We start from the raw sequence: 22,775 nt of genomic DNA, 5'->3' as shown, positions 1-22,775 counted from the left end.
AATCCCAGATTGTCATTTGTGTATTACAACTGTAGGAAATTCACATGGTGCACAGGTGTTACTAATGATGTCATTAAGTGTCATCGTGCACAATACTGTGGAATAACATAATTAATGTTATTAGTCACACCTGTGCTTTCCCTATGATAATATGTCAAAGGTCTATCAACACACTAATGAGGACTAAAGACATCTGCAGTGTCTGACACATGAAACCAGATGAGACAAATCATCTTCATCATCAGCAACACAATGACATCATGGGCTTTCTTCTCCAGAAACACCTCCATTTATTTCTCCTTTTACATAGAAAAAACGTAAAACAAGCTCAGAAAAAAACTGCATATTGTGTAACTTAAATTTTTTTTTGCTACTTAAAAGGAAGTAATTACATTTTTTTTTTTTTAATTTAAAAGGGGGAAACTCGTTTTCAGCTATCAAGCGACGTCACTTCCGGGATGTAGGGGTGAGCAAAATGACAGCTGGTTGTTTTCATCAACAAGGGAAATTCAAAGTAGACATTAAAGGTATGTAGAAAGATAACCTGCCATTTTATCAGTGTTGGACACGGTGTCTTGGCGCGCTGTCATTAGCTGGTGATAACTGAGAGTGTATTTATATCGCTGCCATCTGTAATCCATCTCCGGCTCCATCGAGCTGCTGCTGCTTCTGCTGCTGCTTCTGCTGCTGATGCTGCTGGGGGTCAGACTCACTGATGCCGAGTCTGGACTGGACACTGCACGACTGTCAACTAAAAGGCATTTTGCACTTATAATCCCCCAAATTATAAATTGTTCTCTGTAGCTGGAGGTGTAATGGAAAAGTGTTGTTATTGTGCGTACGGGTTTAGCTCTGCACGGTCTAATAAAAATAACCAAACTCCATTCACAAATCTGTCAATTCTTTGATTTATGTGCCTTATCGGCCTATGTATAAAGCTACAATACCACTATAAACATTTTACTCATCACTGAGAGTTATACATTAACTCGGCATAAATCTCATAGAAGAAGAAAAACCTATAGCTGTAAAAAATTAACTTTTATGACGGGTCTGCCTGTTGTTGCCAGGATCATTTTTCACCTAATCGATGTGACCTGATGAGGGGCAGCAGCTGGTAAGGCACGAAAAAAAAGTAAAAATTTTGCTTTATAACTTTTGTTTTGTAGAAAGGGAATATGCCAAATCCATAAGAACTTAATGCTGAATCTCATGTTTGCATAGTTTACAAACTAGTCGAAGTGTATATTTACTTATAAGCAAAGAAGTATAAAATTACGGGATTTTTCAAGGGCGTTTGGTTTTGCGGGCTCCCCGTAAAAACAGCCTGACTCCATCCAAAATATGTCACTTTATAGTTGCTTGAGTCATATTGGCGGATGTATAACGTAACAACACCACTTAATATCTTTTAGGAATCATCAATAGTTACACTTTAATTCGGGGTATATCTAAGAGAAAAAGTAGGACGTGTTGCAGTAAAATCCCAACTTTTGTAGTCGGTTCGTCTTTTGTTGCAACGATCATTTTTCACCCACTGACAACGAGGGGATTAGTGGTAAACCACAGTTGAAAAAGTTGAAATTTAGATTATATAAGTATTTCTCTGTCATAAAGATTATGCCGAATTTTTGAGAACATCACGCTCAATCGTTTCCATCGTGTTTTGCAAACTGTTTTAATCTGTACTTTTACCCACAAGTGAAGAAATGCTAAATTGACTGATTTCTTAACGGCGTTCGGCGTGGTTCCCTTCACCCTCAAAACACCAACCATTGATCATATTTATACTGTCAGTGACAGATAATTGTCTTATCTTAAGCCTTGTTGGGAAACACTTGTGCTTCCTTTAGTTCTGTTGATATTGGCAGTTGAATAACCAGGAAGAAAACCAGCAGAAACTGCTCTTTGACCTTGTTTGTTCTCCAGTGTCATGTGGTGAGCGCCTCCCAAGTCCTGCCTCTGCTGGCCTGCACAGACCAAATCCTGACAACTGACCAAAGAGGCTCCAGCATTTCTTCTGGGGACGCCTGTCAGCCCGAGCAGCCACTCTGGAGTAAGACAACACTCACAGAAGCTGTAGAACCTGTCTTTAATCTCCCAACCGGACAGCCTTGTCTTGTGTACAAGTTTTTACTTTTCCGTTTTCAATTGCACTTAAATTGAATGAACAAACATGCCTCAGTGGATCAGGCTTCTCCTGATTTCTTTGACAGGCCATCATCAGCACAGAAAAAGAAGAAGACGGTGAGCAGAGACATTGGTCAAATCAAGGGGGACGTCTCTTCAGGTAAGACACTTTCTGTCGTAACTTCTGAACTGTGACCATGTACAGTTGGAGATAACAGAGACTTAAAAAAAACAAAAAAACAGATATGACTTCTCTCAAACAGGACACCCGGTCAGACACCTAACAAATGTGTATCTTATGTATAAAAAATAAATAAATTACTGCAGCATCAAAGCAAATAACGTGATTCATTCGATGAAGAGTAACAAATTGCTTTCATACGTTACCACAATTTACTGCAGCCCATTTTTAGTCAAATAAGATATTGTAACAAGATCCTTTTATTTTTTTATTTCAGCAAAAACCACTACATAATTTATGCTTCCCTGCAGCAGATTCCACAGCGAGGCTCTGCCCACCGAGCGTTTTAAGACTCACAGACACTCGTCATTTTAATTATAGAAACTTAAGTGATACGTCGGGGTCATAAGGTCCCTCGTCACGTTTTTCTTTTTTTTTTTTTCAAGTTCAGCAGAAAGATCAGCTTTCATGTTTCTCTCCATCAGGCAAATTCAGGAAGATTTAAATGGGACAGTGTCTCTGTGGTTTGCTGATAAAGAGCTGAGGACACCTCCTTGTGTCCCTCCCTGCTTCCACTATCATTTTCTGACTCTCTTAAAAAGACACGCAGACATTTATCAGGCTGGACAGCTTTGAACCATCAGCTGTTCTCTTCCTCTAATGTGGGTGTAAAGAGTGTTTTGTTCTACTTGGAACATATGTTTTTGTTTGAATGACTGATTTGTCCAGACTAGAAGTGAGAAAATGAAATTGTTTAGTGATAAAATATGGTCTTAAAATTAATTTACAACAGTGGATTAATTGGTAGATGGTAGATGAAGCTGGTTGTCAAGCAGAAATATGCCGGGTACGCTCTGGTTCCAGCCTCTTTGTTGTGAGTATTTGCTGCTTTGTTCATTATTTCACTTCACTATTCTCTGAAACTTTAATTGATCAATCAAAAATCTAATGGATTAATTAATTAATAATGAAAATAATCATGATTTTCAGCCACAAACTTACAGTGAGAAAAATGTAGCCATCGATTTAGCATTTAGCATCATGTTGGACATTAAAAACAAAACAAAACAAAAAAACAGAAAAACATTCTTCTTTCTGGTCAAAACCTGGCTCCTACGTTACCCACAATTCAATTCCACCACTGGCAGTTATCAGAGATTCTGATGCGTTATGTTTGTATAGTGGCTAATGTAGCTAGCCTGTTAGCTTCAAGGAGAGGGCTACAGAGGTCTGGTAAGATCACAGAAAAAACATCTTTATTATTTCACACATTGTTCTTTCTTGTCAAAACCTGGATCCTACGTTACCCAGAATGCAATTCCTACACTGGCAGTTGTCAGAGATTCTGGTATGTTATGCTAGTATAGCGGCTAATGTAGCTAGCCTGCTAGCTTCAGGCAGAGATGAGGAGCGGGCTACAGAGGTCTGGTAAGATCACATGTTTTCTAACTCCACACATCAAGAGTTTTTAAATGATCAGACCAAACTGATTTATCAGACTTCACACAGCTAGCACCAGAAACGTTTGCCAGCTAGTGTCAAATTGATCAGTTATAGCTTGATAGTAATGTTTTTGTAGTTTGGGTTTTTAGCGTGGAAGAAGATTACATCAGATTTTGCATAGTTAAATGTAAAATCTGTAAAACTGTTTTCATTTCTCATGGTGTCTTTACGCCATGTATGTTTGTTTTTGGGTTTTTTTTCGAAAAATGTTAAAAATAAATAAATTTAAAAAAAACCTAAAATGCATTTTTGAGTGATCCTCAGTTCATTATATAATGAAAAATCAGAGCAGAAAATCAATTTATGTCCTCAGTATTTTTCTGGAACTTTGTTTTTACATTACATTCTAACAATATATTTAATTTTGACTTCATTTAACATGAATTTGCAGACATTTGTTAGATGTAAAATTTTTAGATGAACTGTCTAATTCCATGTATATATATATATTAGAACTCAAAAAAAGAAAAACTTAAAAACTTTTAAAATGTGTTTTAAGTGATCCTCATTACATTATATAATGAAAAATTAGAGCAGCAAATGTTTTGGTTCATGTTAAATATGGTAGTTTTTGTTTTGATCTCTCTCTTTTGAAAGAAAACCATGGCACTATGAGCAATAAGCCTTTAGTCTGACTTTCAACCAATGATGTAAGGCAGTCTGAGCAGGAGCTGCTATGATTGGTTGATTAATTGATTAGTTTTTTGTAAACAGCAAATCTATTATTAATATAATCAGTTTGTTGATGCAGAAGCAGTCAGAATTAACTATATTATTTAGAATGTAATGTAATTTCACCTAAAGTTGTTTAAACTCCCAAAACAAAGTTCTAGAAAAATACTGAACATGGACATTAATTGTTTTGTTGATTCGAAGAAGAAACATTTGTTCTGATAATCAATAAATTGATGATGAGCATTTTTCACTATTTACTGATGTTTTATAGCCCACACTATTCATTGATTATTTGAGACAGTAATCAGTGGATTTATTGATAAAGAAAATGATCATGAGTTATAGCTTGATTTGTAAACATGTCCGAGCTGACAGCCAATCACGTCTGTCTCTTTCCCACGCTGCTGACCAGCTGAGGTGGAGGCTGTTCATCGGGACGGAGCCATGGAGCCACCGGAGTATAAAAATGGTCGCACCTTTGTGGAGGTGATCAGCGAGAAGTACAGTCCAGAGAACTTCCCATACCGCAGAGGACCCGGTATGGGGGTGGTGGTTGTGCCCACCGTGGCTCCTCAAGGTTCCCCTATGAAAGGTGAGGCTTCGTAACATGGACAGATGGATGTGGGCACGTCGCTTTCAGATGACCTCACTGCAGCCTTCATAGGATCGGCCATGACTGTTTATATTTGAAGTGGCTTCAGAAAGTATTCAGATCCCTTCACTTTATTCACATTTTACTGTTTAATTTGAACAGGACAACATTTTTCCCATAAATGTACAATCGATAACCAATAAGTAAAAATACAATTATTATTATTAATTATTTCAGCAAATGTATTAACTTAAATCTCTCATTTACAGAAGTATGTAGACCCTTGATTCAGTTCACTTTGTAGAAGCGTGTTTGGCTGCTGCAGTCTTGAGGAGTTGTGGAATTGAACAGCCCTCAGTACTACGCAGACTTCCTGAGGACACGCCTGTTAAGTCCGGACATTTGGATTCAGCCCTTGTCTTCTTACTGCAATGCATTATGGTCTTTTAATGTTGGAAAAATTAGACCCATAAATACAGGATTGCATCCTGTCTTCTCTTACTAGACTTCACAATAATACCAGTTGCTGCAGTTTATTCTGGGATCTTGGCTCTTATCTCATCGTTGTTTGTAGCATCAGAACATGACTATATTAATTTAGATTAGTGAATTTTCTGTTTGAATAAATCACAGCTTTATTTGACTCATTACATGTAATCTTAAGGACATATTGCCCAACTTAAAAACCCTAGAAAACCCTCTTTTTTCCCCTCTGTTCGACTAATTCCCTCCTCTCCCACCTCCAGACCGTCTGAACCTGCCCAGTGTGCTGGTGTTGAACTGCTGTGGGATCAGCAGGGCAGGAGACCAGGCTGAGATCGCTGCTTTCTGTTCCCATGTCATGGAGCTGGACCTGTCCCATAACAAGCTGCAGGACTGGCATGAGGTGCAGTTTATGGGTTTATTACAATAGTTAAATCCCAATAAAGGATTAAAAGATAAAAAATTCAAAACCATCAATGAAATGATTCTACTAAAGTAAATATATAGAGATTCTTTGTTGAAAACCAAGCAGCAACTTCCAGGGCTGAAGTGCCAGAAACTGCAGTTCCTCTAACGACCACTAGAGTCTGGCTCCAACAGTGAGTCAGTCCCCATAGACTCCCATGTTAAAAAGAAACAGAAACAGTTATGGTCTCTTTAGCTAATTTCCTCCTTGTTTTTATATTATTTTTATATAACTCACCCGTTTACATTTTATTAAGGCTTAAACTTAACATACATAATTGAGGGTGTGGCCTCTTTGAGTGAGCGTATGCTTGCCACAAACCGGCATGCACCAAAGTCTCGACTCCGCCTCTTTGCCCATTTTTGGATTAGCCAGGAGTTAGGAGGCGGAGTCAGGAACTACCAAGATGGCGACAGCGGGGCAGCTCCCTCTGAGCCTCAAAACCGCTCTTCAGAAACCTGTCTGTGACGTGTTGCCTCATGATTCAGTCTCATCTCACATGCACTATCCTGCTGCCAGAAATACTCACTACCACGCTACATTTGTGTTAATCTGCAGCTGATATTCCCCAACAAAAACACTATTTCCTCCTATTTGAGAGACAGATGTTAAAACCTACAGCGCACAGCTATTTTATGAAATTACTGAGCCGTTTTTAAAGATTTATGTCTTCAGTTGGAATCAATGTGCTTGGAGCAGAGAGTAACAGAGAGGGTACGGCAGTCAGAAAGCTGAGAGACAGACTCTGCACTGTTGGTTTCAGTCTTTTTATGTAATTTGTTTACAATAAGTAAAATAAAATAAAACTCATCCTGTAAGTGTTACCAGGGAAATGACCCAACAAAATGGACAAAATCTAAAAACACACTTGTTGTTTTCAGATCAGTAAAATTGTGTCCAGCATCCCAAACCTGGAGTTCCTGAACCTGAGCTCCAACCCTCTGGCGGGAATGACCCTGGAGCCGCGGTGCGCCGAAGCCTTCTCCCGGGTCCGACGCCTCGTCCTCAACAACACTCAGGTGTCCTGGGACACTGTGCTGCTGCTCACTCGGGAGATACCTGAGTAAGAAGAACTGTCACCTTAGATCAGAATAAGCTGGCTTTAATTCCAAGCAGGAAGTTCATTATTTCATAATTCATTATTCATTGAAACTTAATTTAATACCATAAATGGTTAGTTTAATGTTTAAAAAAAACATTATTTTCTCACTTACTCCAGTAGCTGTGTTTCAACATATCTGCCTCAGTCACCACCTCAATTTAATGGAAGTGAGATCAGTGAAAAATGAGACCTGAACTCAGCAGCAGCAACAAATCTCTCCAGAAAGAATGTCCCTGTTACTCAGGATGATCTAAAGACCACAGTATGAACAGATCCATTTGAAATATTACATTTTTATTTATTTATTTTAATAATGGCACTGAAAGAGAGTTAAATATATAAATAGCAATTCTTAATAATACATTTTTCTCTCATGTTTTTTCCTGTAAAGTAATCATCTCACTTCCAGACAAAACATAGATAACTTAATATAAAATGAAATAAGATAAACCTTTATTGATTTCTAACAGGGAATTCTGGTGTCACAGATAAATACAGAAAAAGGTACAATTTTACTGTTTATAATGATAAAGAAATAAGGATAGAAATACAAATAAAAACTATAATATAACAGCAATTTGAACCAAGTATAGACAGTGGTGTTATATGTGTAGTTTACTAATCATTTTACATCTGTGTTGTATAATAATGTGTGCATAATGTACTGCAATTTATTTATGTGTCAGCATAAAAGTAATAATGTGATCAAAGAAACTCTAACAGTGTTCAATAGACATCATAGGACAAGTAACAAAATTAAAATTATAAAAATATTAAAACTTATAGAAATATAAAAATAATACAAATATGTACGATTTACAAAATGAAATACAAGAATGTAAGAATATATAAGAGAAATAATGTAATGATATATTATAACACAAAATAGAGAGTATAGTATGACATGAAATCTAAAATATGATGTATAAATAATTGATCAAATATAAAGGGAGGGAGAGAAGTGGCCAAACTGTTTGGTTTTTATATCAAACTCACTCTTTTATAATCTTCGTCCACTTCTAAACATCAAGGTCCCTAAAAAGTTAAATTACCACCCTGAGACTGAAGGAGAAGCAACAACAACACTGCCACCTACAACTATGTAATCTAGGTTCATCGTGTAAAAAGATGTTGTCGTTGTCCTTCAGGCTGGAGGAGTTGTTCCTGTGCCTTAATGAGTACAGTAGTGTGAGTGCCTCCAGCGTGGCCTGCCCCACCCTGCGCCTGCTTCACATCACCGACAACAGCCTCCAGGACTGGGCCGAAGTCCGCAAGTTTGGCCCCATGTTCCCCAGCCTGGACACTCTGGTCATGGCCAACAACAACTTGGCTTCCATTCAGGACAACAAAGACATCCTGAAACGGCTCTTCCCCAACCTCCGCAGCATTAACCTGCATAACTCAGGTCAGGAGGCCTGGGCTGGTTTAGTTTCATATGATGGTTTCATTTCAGCAGGAGACTTGCTCCTGATTCTTCAGCACACAGGAAACCATCCCAAGTTACAGTATCAGCATTCGTATGTGGTGACTTGACAGCTGATAAAATTAGGACAAGCAAACATGCCACTGAACCCTAAAATCTTTATGTTATTTGTAGAGTATTACAACAGATTCCTGCTCAGCTTTTGTCTCAGGAACTGTTTCTATTTTGGACGGTATCAGTGGCAAATCTATTTTTAGAGTCCTGTTGAGAGCAGAAGGGAACAGAGACCATGTGAAAAGACGTGTTCAAATCGACTTCAGTGCGTCCGCGCCTGAGGCTCAGAAAAACATCCTTCTTTTGTCTCTGATTATTTTTATTAAAACAAAAAAATACTACAGACTGAGATAAAGTCACATTCCACTGGTTCATGGGTTTTTAGAAGCTCCAGTGAGACAGGAAATAATAAGGCACCAAAGGCTGCAACATAGGACAAACTTAAACGATTACTTTATATTTTCAACAGTTACAAAGAATGACCAAAACCAAACATGCATTTGTCTGTATCATGTCTGTGGATCAAGATATATAGTTTCAGGCCGGAGGTGTGTTGTTTTCGAGTTGTCCGTATGTACGTACGTTCTTGTGGACACGATATCTCAATATCACCAGGACAGAACGTCTCCAAGTTCGGCACTAACAGTCACTAGGACTCAAGGATGAGCTGATTAGACCTTGGAGGTCAAAGGTCAAAGTCACGGTGAACACTTTTTAGCCATTACTCAAGATTTCACACAGCACGTATGACAAAATTTCACACAAATGGTTGATATTTTATACGACTGTGTATCCCTGTAACAGGGATGTAATTTGGTGCTCTGTTGAGTATTTACAGCAGCAGGACGGTGTGTGTAGGATTGAGTTGAAATAAACGAGTGTGTGCGTTCATGGTAATGAAGGAACATGTGGCTCGCTGCTGTGTTGTTACTAGCTGAGGTGCTAGCTAAACAAAACTGTCATCACAAACAAAGCATTATTTATTTACATTTAATAATCAGAGCAATAATCACAGCAGGGGGAGGTTCGTAGTAACAGCTGCTTTCGGTTTGCATCTCTCTCTCTCTCTCGTTGACTGACCCTTCACTTCCACAGATAATGGAATCAGGGCAGAAAGTTCTATAAGTGACTATAAGATCTGTTTATCGATCTCCTCCACTCAGTTTAAGAAGGCGACTATCACAGGACGACACCTACGCACAAACAACACTCCACACGCTCCAGTCGTCACTGCGTCGCTGCAGACAAGTGATTTAAGAGTAATTAAAAGAGAGAATAGATAACAGATTTATATACAGTATGTACACATATGCATGACTTGTCCTTGTGTGCTTTGTCAGGTCTAAACCGATGGGAAGACATCGAGAAGCTGAACTTCTTTCCCAAGTTGGAGGAGGTGCGACTGCAGGGCATTCCCCTATTGCAGACCTACACCAACGTGGAGCGACGCAGCCTCATGATAGCACAGTGAGTCCCGTCAGTGAGGAATGACCTCCTCCACAGCAGCTGGAGAGGTTGTTTTGTTTTGTTTTCTCCCACCACTTGACATTGAATGAGACATTTCTTAATTGTTGGAGGTTCACAGTGTCACAAATATCTGTTACTTCGCTGCTTCTCCTCAGGCTTCCTGCAATATCACTGCTGAACGGCAGCGTTGTGTCTGATAGTGAGAGAGAAGACGCAGAGAGGTTCTTCATCCGTTACCACTTAGACTACCCTGAGGAGGAGCTGCCTTACAGGTACGCTGCCCACACTGTCTAAACTCCAGCTGCAGAGGTTATGTTCTGGTGTTGTGTTTGTGTCACGTAAGTGTGCGCGCAACCGGCTCTGTGCCTCCTCAGATATCACATCCTGGTAACCAAGTACGGGAAGCTGGAACCACTTGCCGAGATTGACCTCCGACCCCGCTGCCGTGCCCAGGTGGAGGTTCACTGTGAAGAAAAAGTGGAACAGGTGTGTGAAGCATTTAATCAGCTTCTGTTCTGAATAGTTCTGGTAAATAATGCTAATGTTGGCTATGGAGCAATAGCAAAATTTACATATAGCTCCTTTAAATAGACTTGAAAATAAAATAACAATCCTTTGTTGTTTTTGATTTGGATGTGATCATTCTGAAAATGATTAGCTTAAGTCTGATGTATTTTCTTATTTATTAGCTTGTTAGCGGCCTAACAGTACAACATTAGCTTTATATATCTTGTAGAAGCTAACATTTGGAGCAGCTAGTAGTTGCTAACATGAGCATGGATTGGTAAAATAGCCACAAAACTAAAATCAGTAAACCCCTAAAATTGTTGTTCTCTGATCCTCATTTCATTTAAAATCTTTAGTTTAGCACATTGAGACAATATTGATGAAACGTTACATGATGATGATACATTTTCAACATATAAATTGTGATTCCTGTAGAAAGGGTAATTTAAAGTTGAATATTTGACTTCCAATCATAACAACTTTTCTGACCTTAACTCAATGCTGAATTAACAACTTTTGCTTTTAGTTTGCTAAAATTTCCCCTTGAGAGCCTCCATTAGGTCCTGTGTGCAATTTTAAGAAATACCAGAAATTTAGAAGCAATCTGAGGTGCACTGTTTATAGGTTTCAGCACAGCTTCATGTTTTTATTGCTTATTATTGTCATGGTTTTGTCTGATATACTTAGAGATTTGCTGTTGCTGAAATAGATATCGATGACACATTTAGGTAAATGATACTTAGACTGGGAAGAGATTTGAAATTAATTGGTGTATTATTGAACTTTAATTCATGGCCAGGGGATTGTTTGCATTTTACCGTCAGTATAAATATTTTCTACTGCATCAACCGTTCTTCTTACATCTGTGCAGAATTAGAAACTGATGCGTGCCCTCTGTGAAATAAGTGTCGGTTTAATGCCTAAAATGTAGAAACTGTTCCTCTTTGTTTCAGCTGAACATCCGTTTGGACCAGACAGTAGCCGAGCTGAAGAAGCAGCTGACGACAGTGGTGCAGCTCTCCGCCAACAGCATGAGGATCTACTACATCGACAAGTGTAGCGCCTTCGGTCCAGAGGAGATGAAGTACAACACCCGGGCTCTCCACTCCTACAGCATCCAAGACGGTGATGAAATACTGGTGGTACCCAAGGCCAAATGAACAGCGGGTATCAAACTGGCTGATTAGAGTGACTCCTTGATTGATTGATTCATTGGATTATTTATTTATTGGTTAAATGACATTGCAAAATTATTGGAAAACGCATACGGAACAGCATCCGCGGCCCAGTTCTTGGAGTGGAGAAGTTAAAAGTGAGGTGAACACCATCAGGGAGACAGTACAGTGGGCTGCTGGGAGGCTCTGGCTGGAGAAGCAGTCAGTCTGGAGAGTATTGTGTCTTTATTTATTTCAGCTTTATATGAGGGCGTCCACCGGAGCAAATGCACAAATCTGTCACGGTGGAGAACAGGCCGAGAGAGCAACTCGCAGTCAGCTTGCAGCTTAAGTGGAGGGGAGGGCGCTGCTATTACCAGCAAAGCTTTGCTGCAGATCTATCTCTTAGTACACGGCATGTACCATAGCACCTGCATAGGCAAGTATCCAACACCACTGGCTTGCCCACTTATTGCAAAGGCTACCCCGATTAGTGGTGAAGCAGTGCTGCTGGACGGAGAGGGACTGCTGTTCTCATCTGCACTTTTACTGTAGGCAGAATATCAGGAAGAGCAGTGTCTGTTAAAGGAAACATCCGGCCTAAAATACTGCTAAATGTAGAAGCTGGGGGGGGAACTAGCAGTTTTTGAGCCTATTTTGTTGTGAGTTGGTGTTTTTCAAGTATTTCTGTGGATAATTGGCAACATTAGAAGATGATACGTCACATTTAAAGTGTTTGGCACAAGGAGAAAGGGATTCTTTCTATACACAACATCTCTTTTAAATCTTAATAGCAGTGGTTCTCAAACGTTTCCCCCCTTCAGAGGCTAAACAATTTTTATCAATCATTAACGATCACCTCTTTTAGACAGAGATCCTGGTATATTGTCGTTAAGAGCTCCCCTCGTTACACAGACTTTGCTTGTTTACACTGAATCAAAGAAAGCCATCATAAGCCCCTGTGTGTGATTTTAAATAACGTGTAACACAGCGGCGTCAGCTCTCCCTTCTACACAGACGTCAATTCAGCTCAGTGAATACGCCACTACCGGTTTACAGGTGGAACACACACACACACACACACCCCCCCCCCCCCCCCCCCCCCCGATATTTATTTCTAGTGAAATAAATATAGCATCAGCAAAATACATAAATCATATTCGTTCAACTTAGTTTCACTCCATAGTTTTCCCTGGTCATCCACACAGCCTTTGTCGCCCCCACAGCTTGAGAGCCACAGCCTTATAGACCCCCCACCCCACCCCCATTATGAATATGCAAATAATGTTCATTATAAACTGGATACAAAATGTCTCCAGTGTATATGAACTGGAGGCTTCAGGTTTCCACTTTACACTCGTATAGGTTGCATACTGGACCGTGATTGGCCTCCAAGCTCGTTGTGATGTCACAAAGTCATCTCGTACGTACTCGTGTTAAACTGAGATCTAAAGTGAGCTCAGAGAAATTGTTGTTGCCCCTTCAGCTGTTGAATATGGAAACAGTTTTCCGGTGTCAAACTCTGCACAGTGAAGCTCAAACATCTGAGTGAAGTAACAATAAGTAAAACACATTATTGAGTCGAGCGAGACTTTAGATATAAAGGAAAATGACACCACTTTATGACAGAATGGCTTGAGGAGTGCAGTGATCATTAACTGAAGATATCTAACACTATAAAACAGGTTACCACACAGCAGCTGTTGTGTCATGCTGTGTGCTGCCCCCTGCAGGTTTCATCTGTGTCTTAGATAAAGATTAAGAAGTGACACACACACACACACACACACACACACACACAGGGTTCCTAAAAGACAATCTCTAAAAGACAATGCATGTTTTGCATAGGAGCAGTATAAATGCATCATGTCCACATTTGAAATATTATTGTTTATATTCGGACTTACTTCAGTTGAACACATTCTGTGTGCAAGTTCTCCACTAACTTGTGTGTGTTTATGGCCATTTAAATGAAATATGGAAACAACATGGTTTCAGTAGTTCCCCTGGTTATTGTTTCGGATTATTATTGTGCATTTTAAGAGGACAGCGTCCAGTTGTGCTTAATTTTTTTCTTTCACAAGAAGTACCATTGCTTAATTTCTTTAATTACTTACGTACGATCTTGCTTTACGGACATTTAAATTCTTATTTATAATTTTGTCAGTACAGTTTATAATCCAGAATCATACTTGAACAGATGCTGAATTCATTTATGTGCATCTTTAAAGGGGCTTAAGACTCTAAACTTTTTTACACTTCTTGTAAAACTTGTTTTACAAGTAGTGGAGTATCTTATAAAAGATACAGTTATCTATGCTACCCAGTTGCATTATGGGAATGTAGGAACCAGTAGTTTTTTTATTTGACCCATACTAGAGACAAAAAGTGAGAATATCTTAGACTCTGCTGCTTAAACTTTGACCTTTGACCCCCAACAGTATGGAAGTACAATACTAAATAGCTGGAGGGCCGATTTAAACTGCACATTATTCTTCTATTAATCCTCCACATTAGTGTTTTATCTCCCACACAGAAGTGTATTTTACATTTCAGTCCATTCTGCACAGAAATACTCTCACCAAAGATAGCTCAAGAGGATATTATCGTTGTGATGTGGAACGCATACAGTATGTATTGATTGTAATATGCAGCCTCCACCTTGTATAAGAGGAGCATTGATGTTAGATGTTTGGTGCTATTGTTTTTTTTTTCCTATAGCAAGCTACTTAGCAGAGTAAGGGACTCCTGACACAGTATTACAGCTGAAGAAACAGCTGATTTGCCAAGCCACAGAATTAAGTGTTCACATTTAGTGGCTGATTGGAAACAAATGTGTGTTTGAGCTGCAGCTTCAGTTCATTCACTGTTGATAGAAAACTCAGCTTATTGTGCTTTGGCCTCTTTTTAACACTGTTGTTACCCTTCAAAAGTATCAATATTTAAAGTATTTAAATGCCACAATATTTCCAACACTATTATTATTTACTAGTGTTACACACTGCTCTACTTGAACATTAAGGGATGTGATATAATTAGACTAGTAAGGAGTCAATATAAGGGTGTAGCAATGAGGAGGTAGAATATTCAAACCTGTTTCCCCAGTTTATCCCCAGTAGTGCTGAGTAAATGTTAGTGTAGCATGAACCACAGCCATAGACACCAGCACAGAGAGGCAGCGGCGCAGTGCTGGGCACCGACATCCGAGTCTGGACTGGAGTGTTGCGTTATTGTGTCTGTGCTAATCAGTGTGCGGTTTGTTTGAAGTGAGCACATGCAGTATGCAACCGTTTGCAGGGTGTGTGATTTTAATGGTATGCATGTTATTTATTGATTTTATGTGTTTGAGAGGAAAGCGGTCATGCTGCCTGCTTAGACTTATGGAATAATGCACTTGATGGAACTTTTGTTTTACATGAAGACAGAGGAAAATATTTTAAGTCTTGATGTAAATTTATTGTTTACATGTTGAATTCATCAAGATTTTCTTTTCTTTTTTAGGAATATTATGTCATGATGTTATTTATTGTGTCTCTTGCTTACTGCTACAAGCCAAAAAATATTGGCTAAGCCATTTTACAGCCCTTAAAGCCCCTGAAAATTTAATTTCAGATTTTAAGTATTTCTCTGTAACATTAAAAATTGATGAATAATAAAGCAACAAAGTTAAAGTTAGGGTTAAAAACATCCGCAGTTATTATTTATTATGAGTTTAACAGCCCAAAACTCAGCTGATCTGCTTCGTCTGGACTGTGCGAGTGTGGTTTCACATCAGACTTGATTGACAGTGGCAACATAAAAAAAACCCAAATGTCATCACATTAAATTTAGTTCGATCCAAATATGTGACATCACCTTTTTCCTAGACTCACCCAGTCAAACCAATGAGAAGAAATCAGACAAAACAACAACCTCATCACTCACAGTGAGAAAATGATTGAGAAATAGGTTTTCAGGGCCTTTAAAGGGAAACTCCACCCTAACCCTTTAACAGCGACTGGCAATGTACTTTTTGTTTCTTCCTTCTGTTGTGTTTTTATTGGTTTCAATACAGGTCAGATAGACAACAGCAGATCATATTCAGATGTTCCCTGCTCAGCTAAACCGTCAGCAGTGAGCATCAGGTTGAGTTTTAAATGAATCAAACTGTGAGGCCTTCGAGAGCCGCCTTTTATCTATCAGTTAACAATCCTTCAGGGAGACTCACATTTTGGACGCAGAGGTACAGAAGTAATTCCACCAGCAGTAGCTTCAATACACAAGGATGCAGTTCAGATTGAGTCAGAAGTGTCTGTCCCCTTGTGAAGATTCTCAATTTGCTGTCATCACGACAATCACTCATTTTTTTCTTTTAATTTATACATAATATAAAGATGAATATCACATTTAAAGGAATACTTTGAAATTTTGGAAAATAAGCTTTTTTGGACAAGGGTTGGGAGAGAAGATTGATACCACTGTCATATTTTGCGGCCAAGTATGAAGCTACAGCTAGGAGATGGTTAGCTTAGCTTATCTTAGCATAAAGACTGAAAACAACTTGCTTGGCTCTGTCCAAAGGCAGCAAAATATGCTAATGAACACGTTATATGTCATTTATTTAATCTGTATAAAAACTGCAGTTTAAATTTGACAGTTTTACTCTGTGTGTTTCGGACAGAGCGGAGCTGTTTGAAGCTTTTGTGCTAAACTAAGATAACCGGCTGCTGGCTCATATTTAGCATACAGGAAAAGAGTGGTATCAATCTTTGTATATAACTCTCTTCCAGACAGTGAATTAGTACTTTTAAAAAAGAGGGGAAATCACTAATTAAGTAGCCGAGGGTTGATAACTGAGGGTTGATTTTTCCTTTTAAATTCAGTCAGGTATAACCCGTCATGTAATTCTCTAAACCAGTGTAATCTCTTCATTTTATAAGAAGCAACTGGAAAAATGAGAAGCAGAAAAACAACCTCTCTAATGGTGATGAACTTACATCATACCTCTAATGAAACAATCTCTCTCTCTCTCTCACTCTGTTAGAAAATTCATACATTGAAAAACTCCATATTTCCTAGTTTTTATTTAAATACTCAACACATAACACCAGACATCTGGCAGCTGTAGTACTGAACATCCTGTTTGAATGGAAACCTGTGAATCTAAATAGACACTGCTACTCTGGATATATCCGTAAATACACTGCTTGAGTTGTCATCTGCCTCTAAAAGTAGTGCATCAAGAGCTCAGGTGGATCTTAGAAGGTTATATTTGTCTTTGATTATAGTGTTATAGATTTTGGTTGGACTAAATGTGCAGGATGCCCTAGGTTTCACCCCTGCTCAGACTTATTCACCAGTATTTAAGCTAATTGGTTCACTCAACTATATGTAACATTGGACTGTTCATAATCTGTGGCATTTAAGGCATAATGTTTTTTTTGTAGTAACCTATATGAAGTATTAAAATGGAACGGAATGAGTCATCTTTCTTTTGTTAATATATATATAGAGAAAGATGCATCACTGAATGGTAATAAATGGCAGTCTCCCTCCTCAACGCGTGACGGTTTGTTTCATTCACAGCAGCAGCTTTGGATCAGGTGTCTGGATGTGGTTCATGGTGGAGACGGTTCATACTGCAGTATGACTTTATGACTCATTCACTTTGATGCAGTTGCTTACACACTCCAGCATGAATGACTACTTGAGTGCTGGAACTTGGAACATATGAAAAGTCTTAGACATTTTAATTTTTAAGCGATCTCTTTCAATATTTGACCCAACCAACAATTATTGCAGCAAAATATGTTCTTATAATGACCTGGAGTATTGTAGGAGAGGTAAAAATCATCAAATAGAGTAAAATAGGGTAATTCTCATTATTTCTTTAACTGCATTTTTAAAGGGCACATTCCTCTCTAGTAACCATTGGTCTTTTTCGCAATTGTAGCAACAATATTAGCAAAACTAATCTAATTTCACAAATACATAATAAACTTATTTCATCTTTATGCTTGGGGGTATTTATTCCTTATTAACTTTTTTATAAACTGTGTAAGTATTTACTGGTAACTTAAATCCATTATCATAATTTTTGTTATCACTACTATGAAAAATCTATTATGTAATATATAATAATTATACATGTGCCACGAGCCACCAAAAATGAATAAATGAATAAATTACAATACCATCTGTATTTTTACACATCAAAACCACAAAGCCCACAACCACAAAGCTGGGGTGAAAAACAGGTTTCCCTCTTTCCCACGGGCCTGAACGTGGCATTTTTTCAATGAAAGACATCTCTGATGTTTACGTTCATTGCCATGACAACGGTGTAGGAGGCGTTTCCTCTGCGCTGGCTAGTGACGCTCAACAGAGAGGTATAAACCAATCAGAAATTAGCTCTGTTACCGAACTGACGTCAGCGTTAAAGCGAGAAGAACCGTTACTTGGTTGCTGAAACTCTACAACTGCAAGGGGATAGAAAATATGGCTGAATACCAGCGTAGTCTTGTTTAAAGCCCATGGCGGTGTAGTCTCTGATTCAAGATCATCGGTAACCTATCGCAGCAACTTCAGTTAATGGTTTAAAAAGCAGCGAAAACCAGCTGGAAAGACACTATTTGGGGGCGTTTCTCCGTCCGTTTGGATCGGGGTGATCTCCAACTGTGGGGTGAGTGGATGCAGTTACCGTACACCAGCATAACAGTGATATGTGCTGTTCTCTCCTATGGATACAAGCCCAAGCCAAACTCCTGCCAAGCTCTGACAATATCACGTTTCCTTGTTGCCGGGAACAAATATATACCTCACTGAACTCAATTTAACACATTTTAGAAGTCATAACGAGCCACCAAAATATTCGGCAACAATATGACAGTGAAGCAGCTCATTATTTCAATATAATTTCACATTTCAACAGTTAAGATACATTAACTGCCCTGCGTGTGTTCTGGGGGAAGAATAACGGCTAAACCAACCCTAAAAGTTCATTTTTGTCGAATAAAGTCTTGCTTATTCTATCGGGTATAGCTATGTCTGAGAGAGGAATGGTGTCCTAGCAAGGATGAAGGTCCTGGCGATGCTATTTCCCGTGAAATGTGTGTTGTTTGCCAGCAAGCAGTGCCACAATTTGCTTACACTACAGTTTGGCGGGGCGGTCTGTGAACGCACTGCTGCTGCTGCTGTCTTGGCTACCCAGATACAGTTGAATTAGCTAGCTAGATAGCAAGTTAACTAGTAATCGATGCGGGACATTCGCCGAGGTAACACGGACTAAACAATCGTGTGGGCGTGTTAATAAACGATGCATTATTAACTTTGCAATTCGCTACCTGCCAGTTCAAGGGACTTGAGGGACGGTAAGTTTTCGCTGCTTCAATCCCTTCTCCGCCCCCTTCACGGACAGTACACTGTCAAACCTGCCCCTCTTCCATTACGCTCCAGGGGTCTGAGTGGTTATCTAACGTGGTTTAACGTGTTATGAAAATACAAACGTACTGATATTTGACTGAAATCAGGCTGTTCGGGATTCTATAGAAACGGCCCACTGCAGTGCATCAACTATGGCTTCTGTGCTAGTGTCGTCCCATCTCCTCTCAGTGTCATGTAACGCTATACCCCTCACAGAGACCGTCCACAGCACTACGTCTGTCTTTTTCCATTGTTTTGCACACATACCTCAACCGTTTACTGTGCTAGAAATCACTCGATTCAATTTGACAATTTACTGTTAATTTATGCATCAGTATTGCAACTATATGATATACATGTGTGTAAAACACAATGAGGATTACTGTATAAAATTAATTCAGAATAAGGGGTAGAATAAGACTGATGTATGTAGAAGCTGAAATGCATTTAGTACAGTCAGTGTTAAAAGTGATGGCAAAGTTCACTTTGATATGTGAAATTTCAGAGCAACTGAAGCCAACAAATTACTGACTACAAAAGCGCATACAGTATTGCCATTATACAGTGGCACACAGAGGTGCCTGCTGATGAATCGTGATTTCAGACTTTAATTTCTGTGAAATCAGCCAATCTGCTTTCTACAGCAGTGTGCTGGACTTGATGCTTACCCAGCTTGGCTTACAAAAAGCCTTAATGCTAGTCCTTTAAGAGCACATTGGAACGCCACTGAGTGTTGAGTGACCTGTAGAGGTCATAGGCATCTGCTATATTTACCGGCTCTGTAACTTGATCTGTGGCATTCTGGTTCGCTGTGCTCATACTATCCTCTCACACTCTGGGGCCACAGCCTCCCAAGAAGCACCCCATTGCTTTCTGTCTATTGGCCTGGTCGCTCAGAACAACAAGGGTGAGCCTCTTACAAACCAACTTAACCGCCACTCTTCCTCCCTTTTCTTGTTTTAGGTACCTGCTTGTCAGATGAATGTGTACAGTGTGGGCTGTTTCCTCAGCCGTAGGATACGTCTTCTCAAGGAGACGATGATAGAGGATAGGGGATAATGTTTCAGAAAGCTCTGGATTTTTGTAGCATGAGTAGAAGGACTGAGAACAGCCTTCCAGCAGGGTAGGGCATAACACCAGTTGAAATGCATGAATTTTGTATTTGTAGTGAAAATATATACAGAGTAGCAGCAGGTTGTGATTGCAAAACGTGAGTTGTGAAACAAGTTCTGGAAGAGACACTCTTTACCTGAACTTTATAACTGAGCAACTCTTCCAGATTTGATCATTCAAGCAAAAGGATGCATCATCAATCTTTAATGTTTGGACATGCAATCCAAAGAATGTGTGTACAGGTGGCCTGTGCGTTCACTTCATGCTAAACATGTCTGCTGTAAAGTGTCACAAAACAAATCAAAGAGACATTGACTTCTGCTATTTTTGTGAATGTGTACATCTTTAGGAAGCAAGATATTTCTCTTGTGCTGTGTTTGCTGTCCTCGGGCAAGGATTTCCTCGACCAATTAGATTGTTGACATGTAACTTGTCTGTGTGTTTTCCTGCAGGAGTATTCAGTGCCACAAAGCCTGTATGTGTGTGTGCACTGTGGGGTAGCAACAGTAGGATGAGCTGCCCCAGACTTATCACAGTCTGCAGGGACTGACGCACAGCTACAACTACAGCAGGTAACTACACACATGCTATCACACACAAACACAAACACACACACACACTGTCCTAGCCCACAGTCTGAGGTCTTAAATGTCCCAGAGTGCATGTAGTTTATTTTGCATTCCTATTGAGTTTGACATCACTGCGCATGGTTCATATGTATCAAAGCAGAATTTCTTTTTCACTCTTTTTCACTTTATGAAAGAGAGTCAGAAAAGGTTAGAAAAATAAGTTATGCATCAGCTTACCAATGACTCACAGAGTTAGAAAGGTGACGCTGAGAGCAGGACCAAGCAGATGATTTCACATGGACCTCAAAATTTTGTTTGGTATATAATCACAGGATGTTTTTACACTGGGTTTAATATTTTGGGCAATGAAGTCTGAGTCACTGTGTGTGACTATACAATTTAAAGTAATTGTTGCTATTGCTTTGAATTTAATCTACTTTATAGAGGTATTGCTATAAAAGAGAGACAGCGGTAACATTGAGTTATCAATGTGACTCACTTTGTGGCCAAAGGAGAGAATGTACACAGTGAAAAAGAAACATGATCATTTGTGGAGACGGAAAACATTTGGTGGGACAGCACCTGAAACAGGCAATATTAGCTCTGGTCTTCTTAAAAGCCCATTTTCTTCTGATTGGCCAAACATCTGTAAACCTGCCACACCTGTGTGGAGGTTCTAAAGGCAAACCATAAAACTGAGTAACATGATTGATTGGAAATGATAATTTCTCAGATCCATTCGTAAGTGTTCAAGCCTGATCCGGTTTAGAATATGACAGTGGAGGGCACGAAGATCCACAGCAACAAAGATTACAGCAGGAAGTTTCTGTTCTGTAAATATTATGCCCATTACCTGCTCATTATGTGACATAACAGTGGATTTTGTCTTTCAGTCACAATCTGTGTATAAAAATATTTTGCATATGCCCCTGTTAATAGTTATACGTATGGAAAATGCACTAAAATTCTAACTAAGTGAAAAACGTCTGCTGACAGAAAATATGAAAGCTAACGTTGCTAGTAAAAAGTTACTCTGCTGTCCCCAAACAACTGTTCAGTAAAGCTGAACCATATTAGAGTTATAATATATATTATATATGTAGTTATTTGTATGCTTTACCTTTACATACATTTACCTCTTAATTTGAAACTTTGGCCACGTTTAACATGGACATTGTAACACTGACAGAAAATAAAGAAAAGCATAATCGCAAAATGCCCTTTAAAATCAAAAATGAGTGACATCATGAGTGAAGCTATAGCCCAGGTGCTGATTGACTTTGTGAATGGATAAACATACAGTGTGTGCTGAAAAGTGCAACTATTCTACAGGTGTAAAGTACTGCTCTACGGCATCTCCCAGCATCACTCAGTGGACCGGCAGAGATTGATAGGTGTTTCAAATGATAATGTGTCTAATTGACCAAATGATTACCTCAATGAATAAAGAATTACACCGCCCAGCTGCAGAGACTGGAGCATCAATCACTGTGGCCCGCAGATTCATTCCTCTCTGAGGTTACTGCTACCATTATGGCCTCTCATGTGAGTCACCAACAGATGGTGGTAATAATAAATGCTAATTGGTTGCTCCTCGCCAGGTTTTCACATTATAGAAACTTGGGTTTTTGTAGTGAAGGATTGTAATGGGGATAAGTTGCTGGAGGGAGTTTACTCGTAGCAGAAAATGCATTTGAGTAGGAAATATGAAAAATAATAAATCTTCTCAGTTGCTACCTTTGAATGCAGCATTTGGGGATGTGACCTATTTCTGAGAGTTTAATAAAGTATGTTCAAGGATGGAAAATGAAAGGTGACTGAGCTGTTTCAGTCAGAGCCCTAGAGATTTGGGAGGCACTGCTAGAGGCACTAGGACAAGCAAAAACATTTTTATTAAATCTCATCTTTCATAGTATCTTTATGAACCAGATGTTTTTAGTTGCCACTTTAATTTT

The 22,775-nt window shown here is 39.1% G+C and overlaps 2 protein-coding genes across 6 annotated transcripts in view; both read left to right on the top strand.

Moving 5' to 3' along the window:
* The first annotated feature begins 423 nt into the window (after positions 1-423).
* LOC130168118 (tubulin-specific chaperone cofactor E-like protein) lies at positions 424-17,271 on the top strand. Of its 2 annotated transcripts, none has more exons than XM_056374710.1 (11): positions 424-527; positions 1,930-2,056; positions 2,217-2,290; positions 4,902-5,081; positions 5,828-5,967; positions 6,912-7,093; positions 8,281-8,537; positions 9,950-10,076; positions 10,232-10,348; positions 10,451-10,562; positions 11,537-17,271. In XM_056374710.1, exons 4-11 carry the CDS (start codon positions 4,934-4,936, stop codon positions 11,741-11,743), a joined length of 1,290 nt encoding a protein of 429 aa, XP_056230685.1. In that variant the 5' UTR covers positions 424-527; positions 1,930-2,056; positions 2,217-2,290; positions 4,902-4,933; the 3' UTR covers positions 11,744-17,271. The 2 variants fall into 2 exon arrangements, with proteins under 2 accessions (XP_056230685.1, XP_056230684.1); XM_056374709.1 differs by having other exon boundaries at positions 2,217-3,185.
* A 906-nt stretch (positions 17,272-18,177) lies between these two features.
* usp2a (ubiquitin specific peptidase 2a) overlaps positions 18,178-22,775 on the top strand; it is a 42,062-nt gene continuing 37,464 nt past the window's right edge. The window contains exons 1-2 of one of the 4 annotated variants that reach the window (XM_056374492.1): positions 18,178-18,398; positions 20,704-20,823. The gene's annotated coding sequence lies outside the window, so the exon portion shown is untranslated. Of the gene's footprint in view, positions 18,399-18,892; positions 19,087-19,923; positions 20,046-20,703; positions 20,824-22,775 lie in introns of those variants that run through there. The other 3 variants (XM_056374490.1, XM_056374493.1, XM_056374491.1) reach the window with 3 other exon arrangements.

The sequence above is a fragment of the Seriola aureovittata genome, chromosome 4 (genome assembly GCF_021018895.1).
Source record: "Seriola aureovittata isolate HTS-2021-v1 ecotype China chromosome 4, ASM2101889v1, whole genome shotgun sequence".
Classification (NCBI taxonomy): domain Eukaryota; kingdom Metazoa; phylum Chordata; class Actinopteri; order Carangiformes; family Carangidae; genus Seriola; species Seriola aureovittata.
This window is presented reverse-complemented; position numbering and strand designations above follow the sequence as displayed.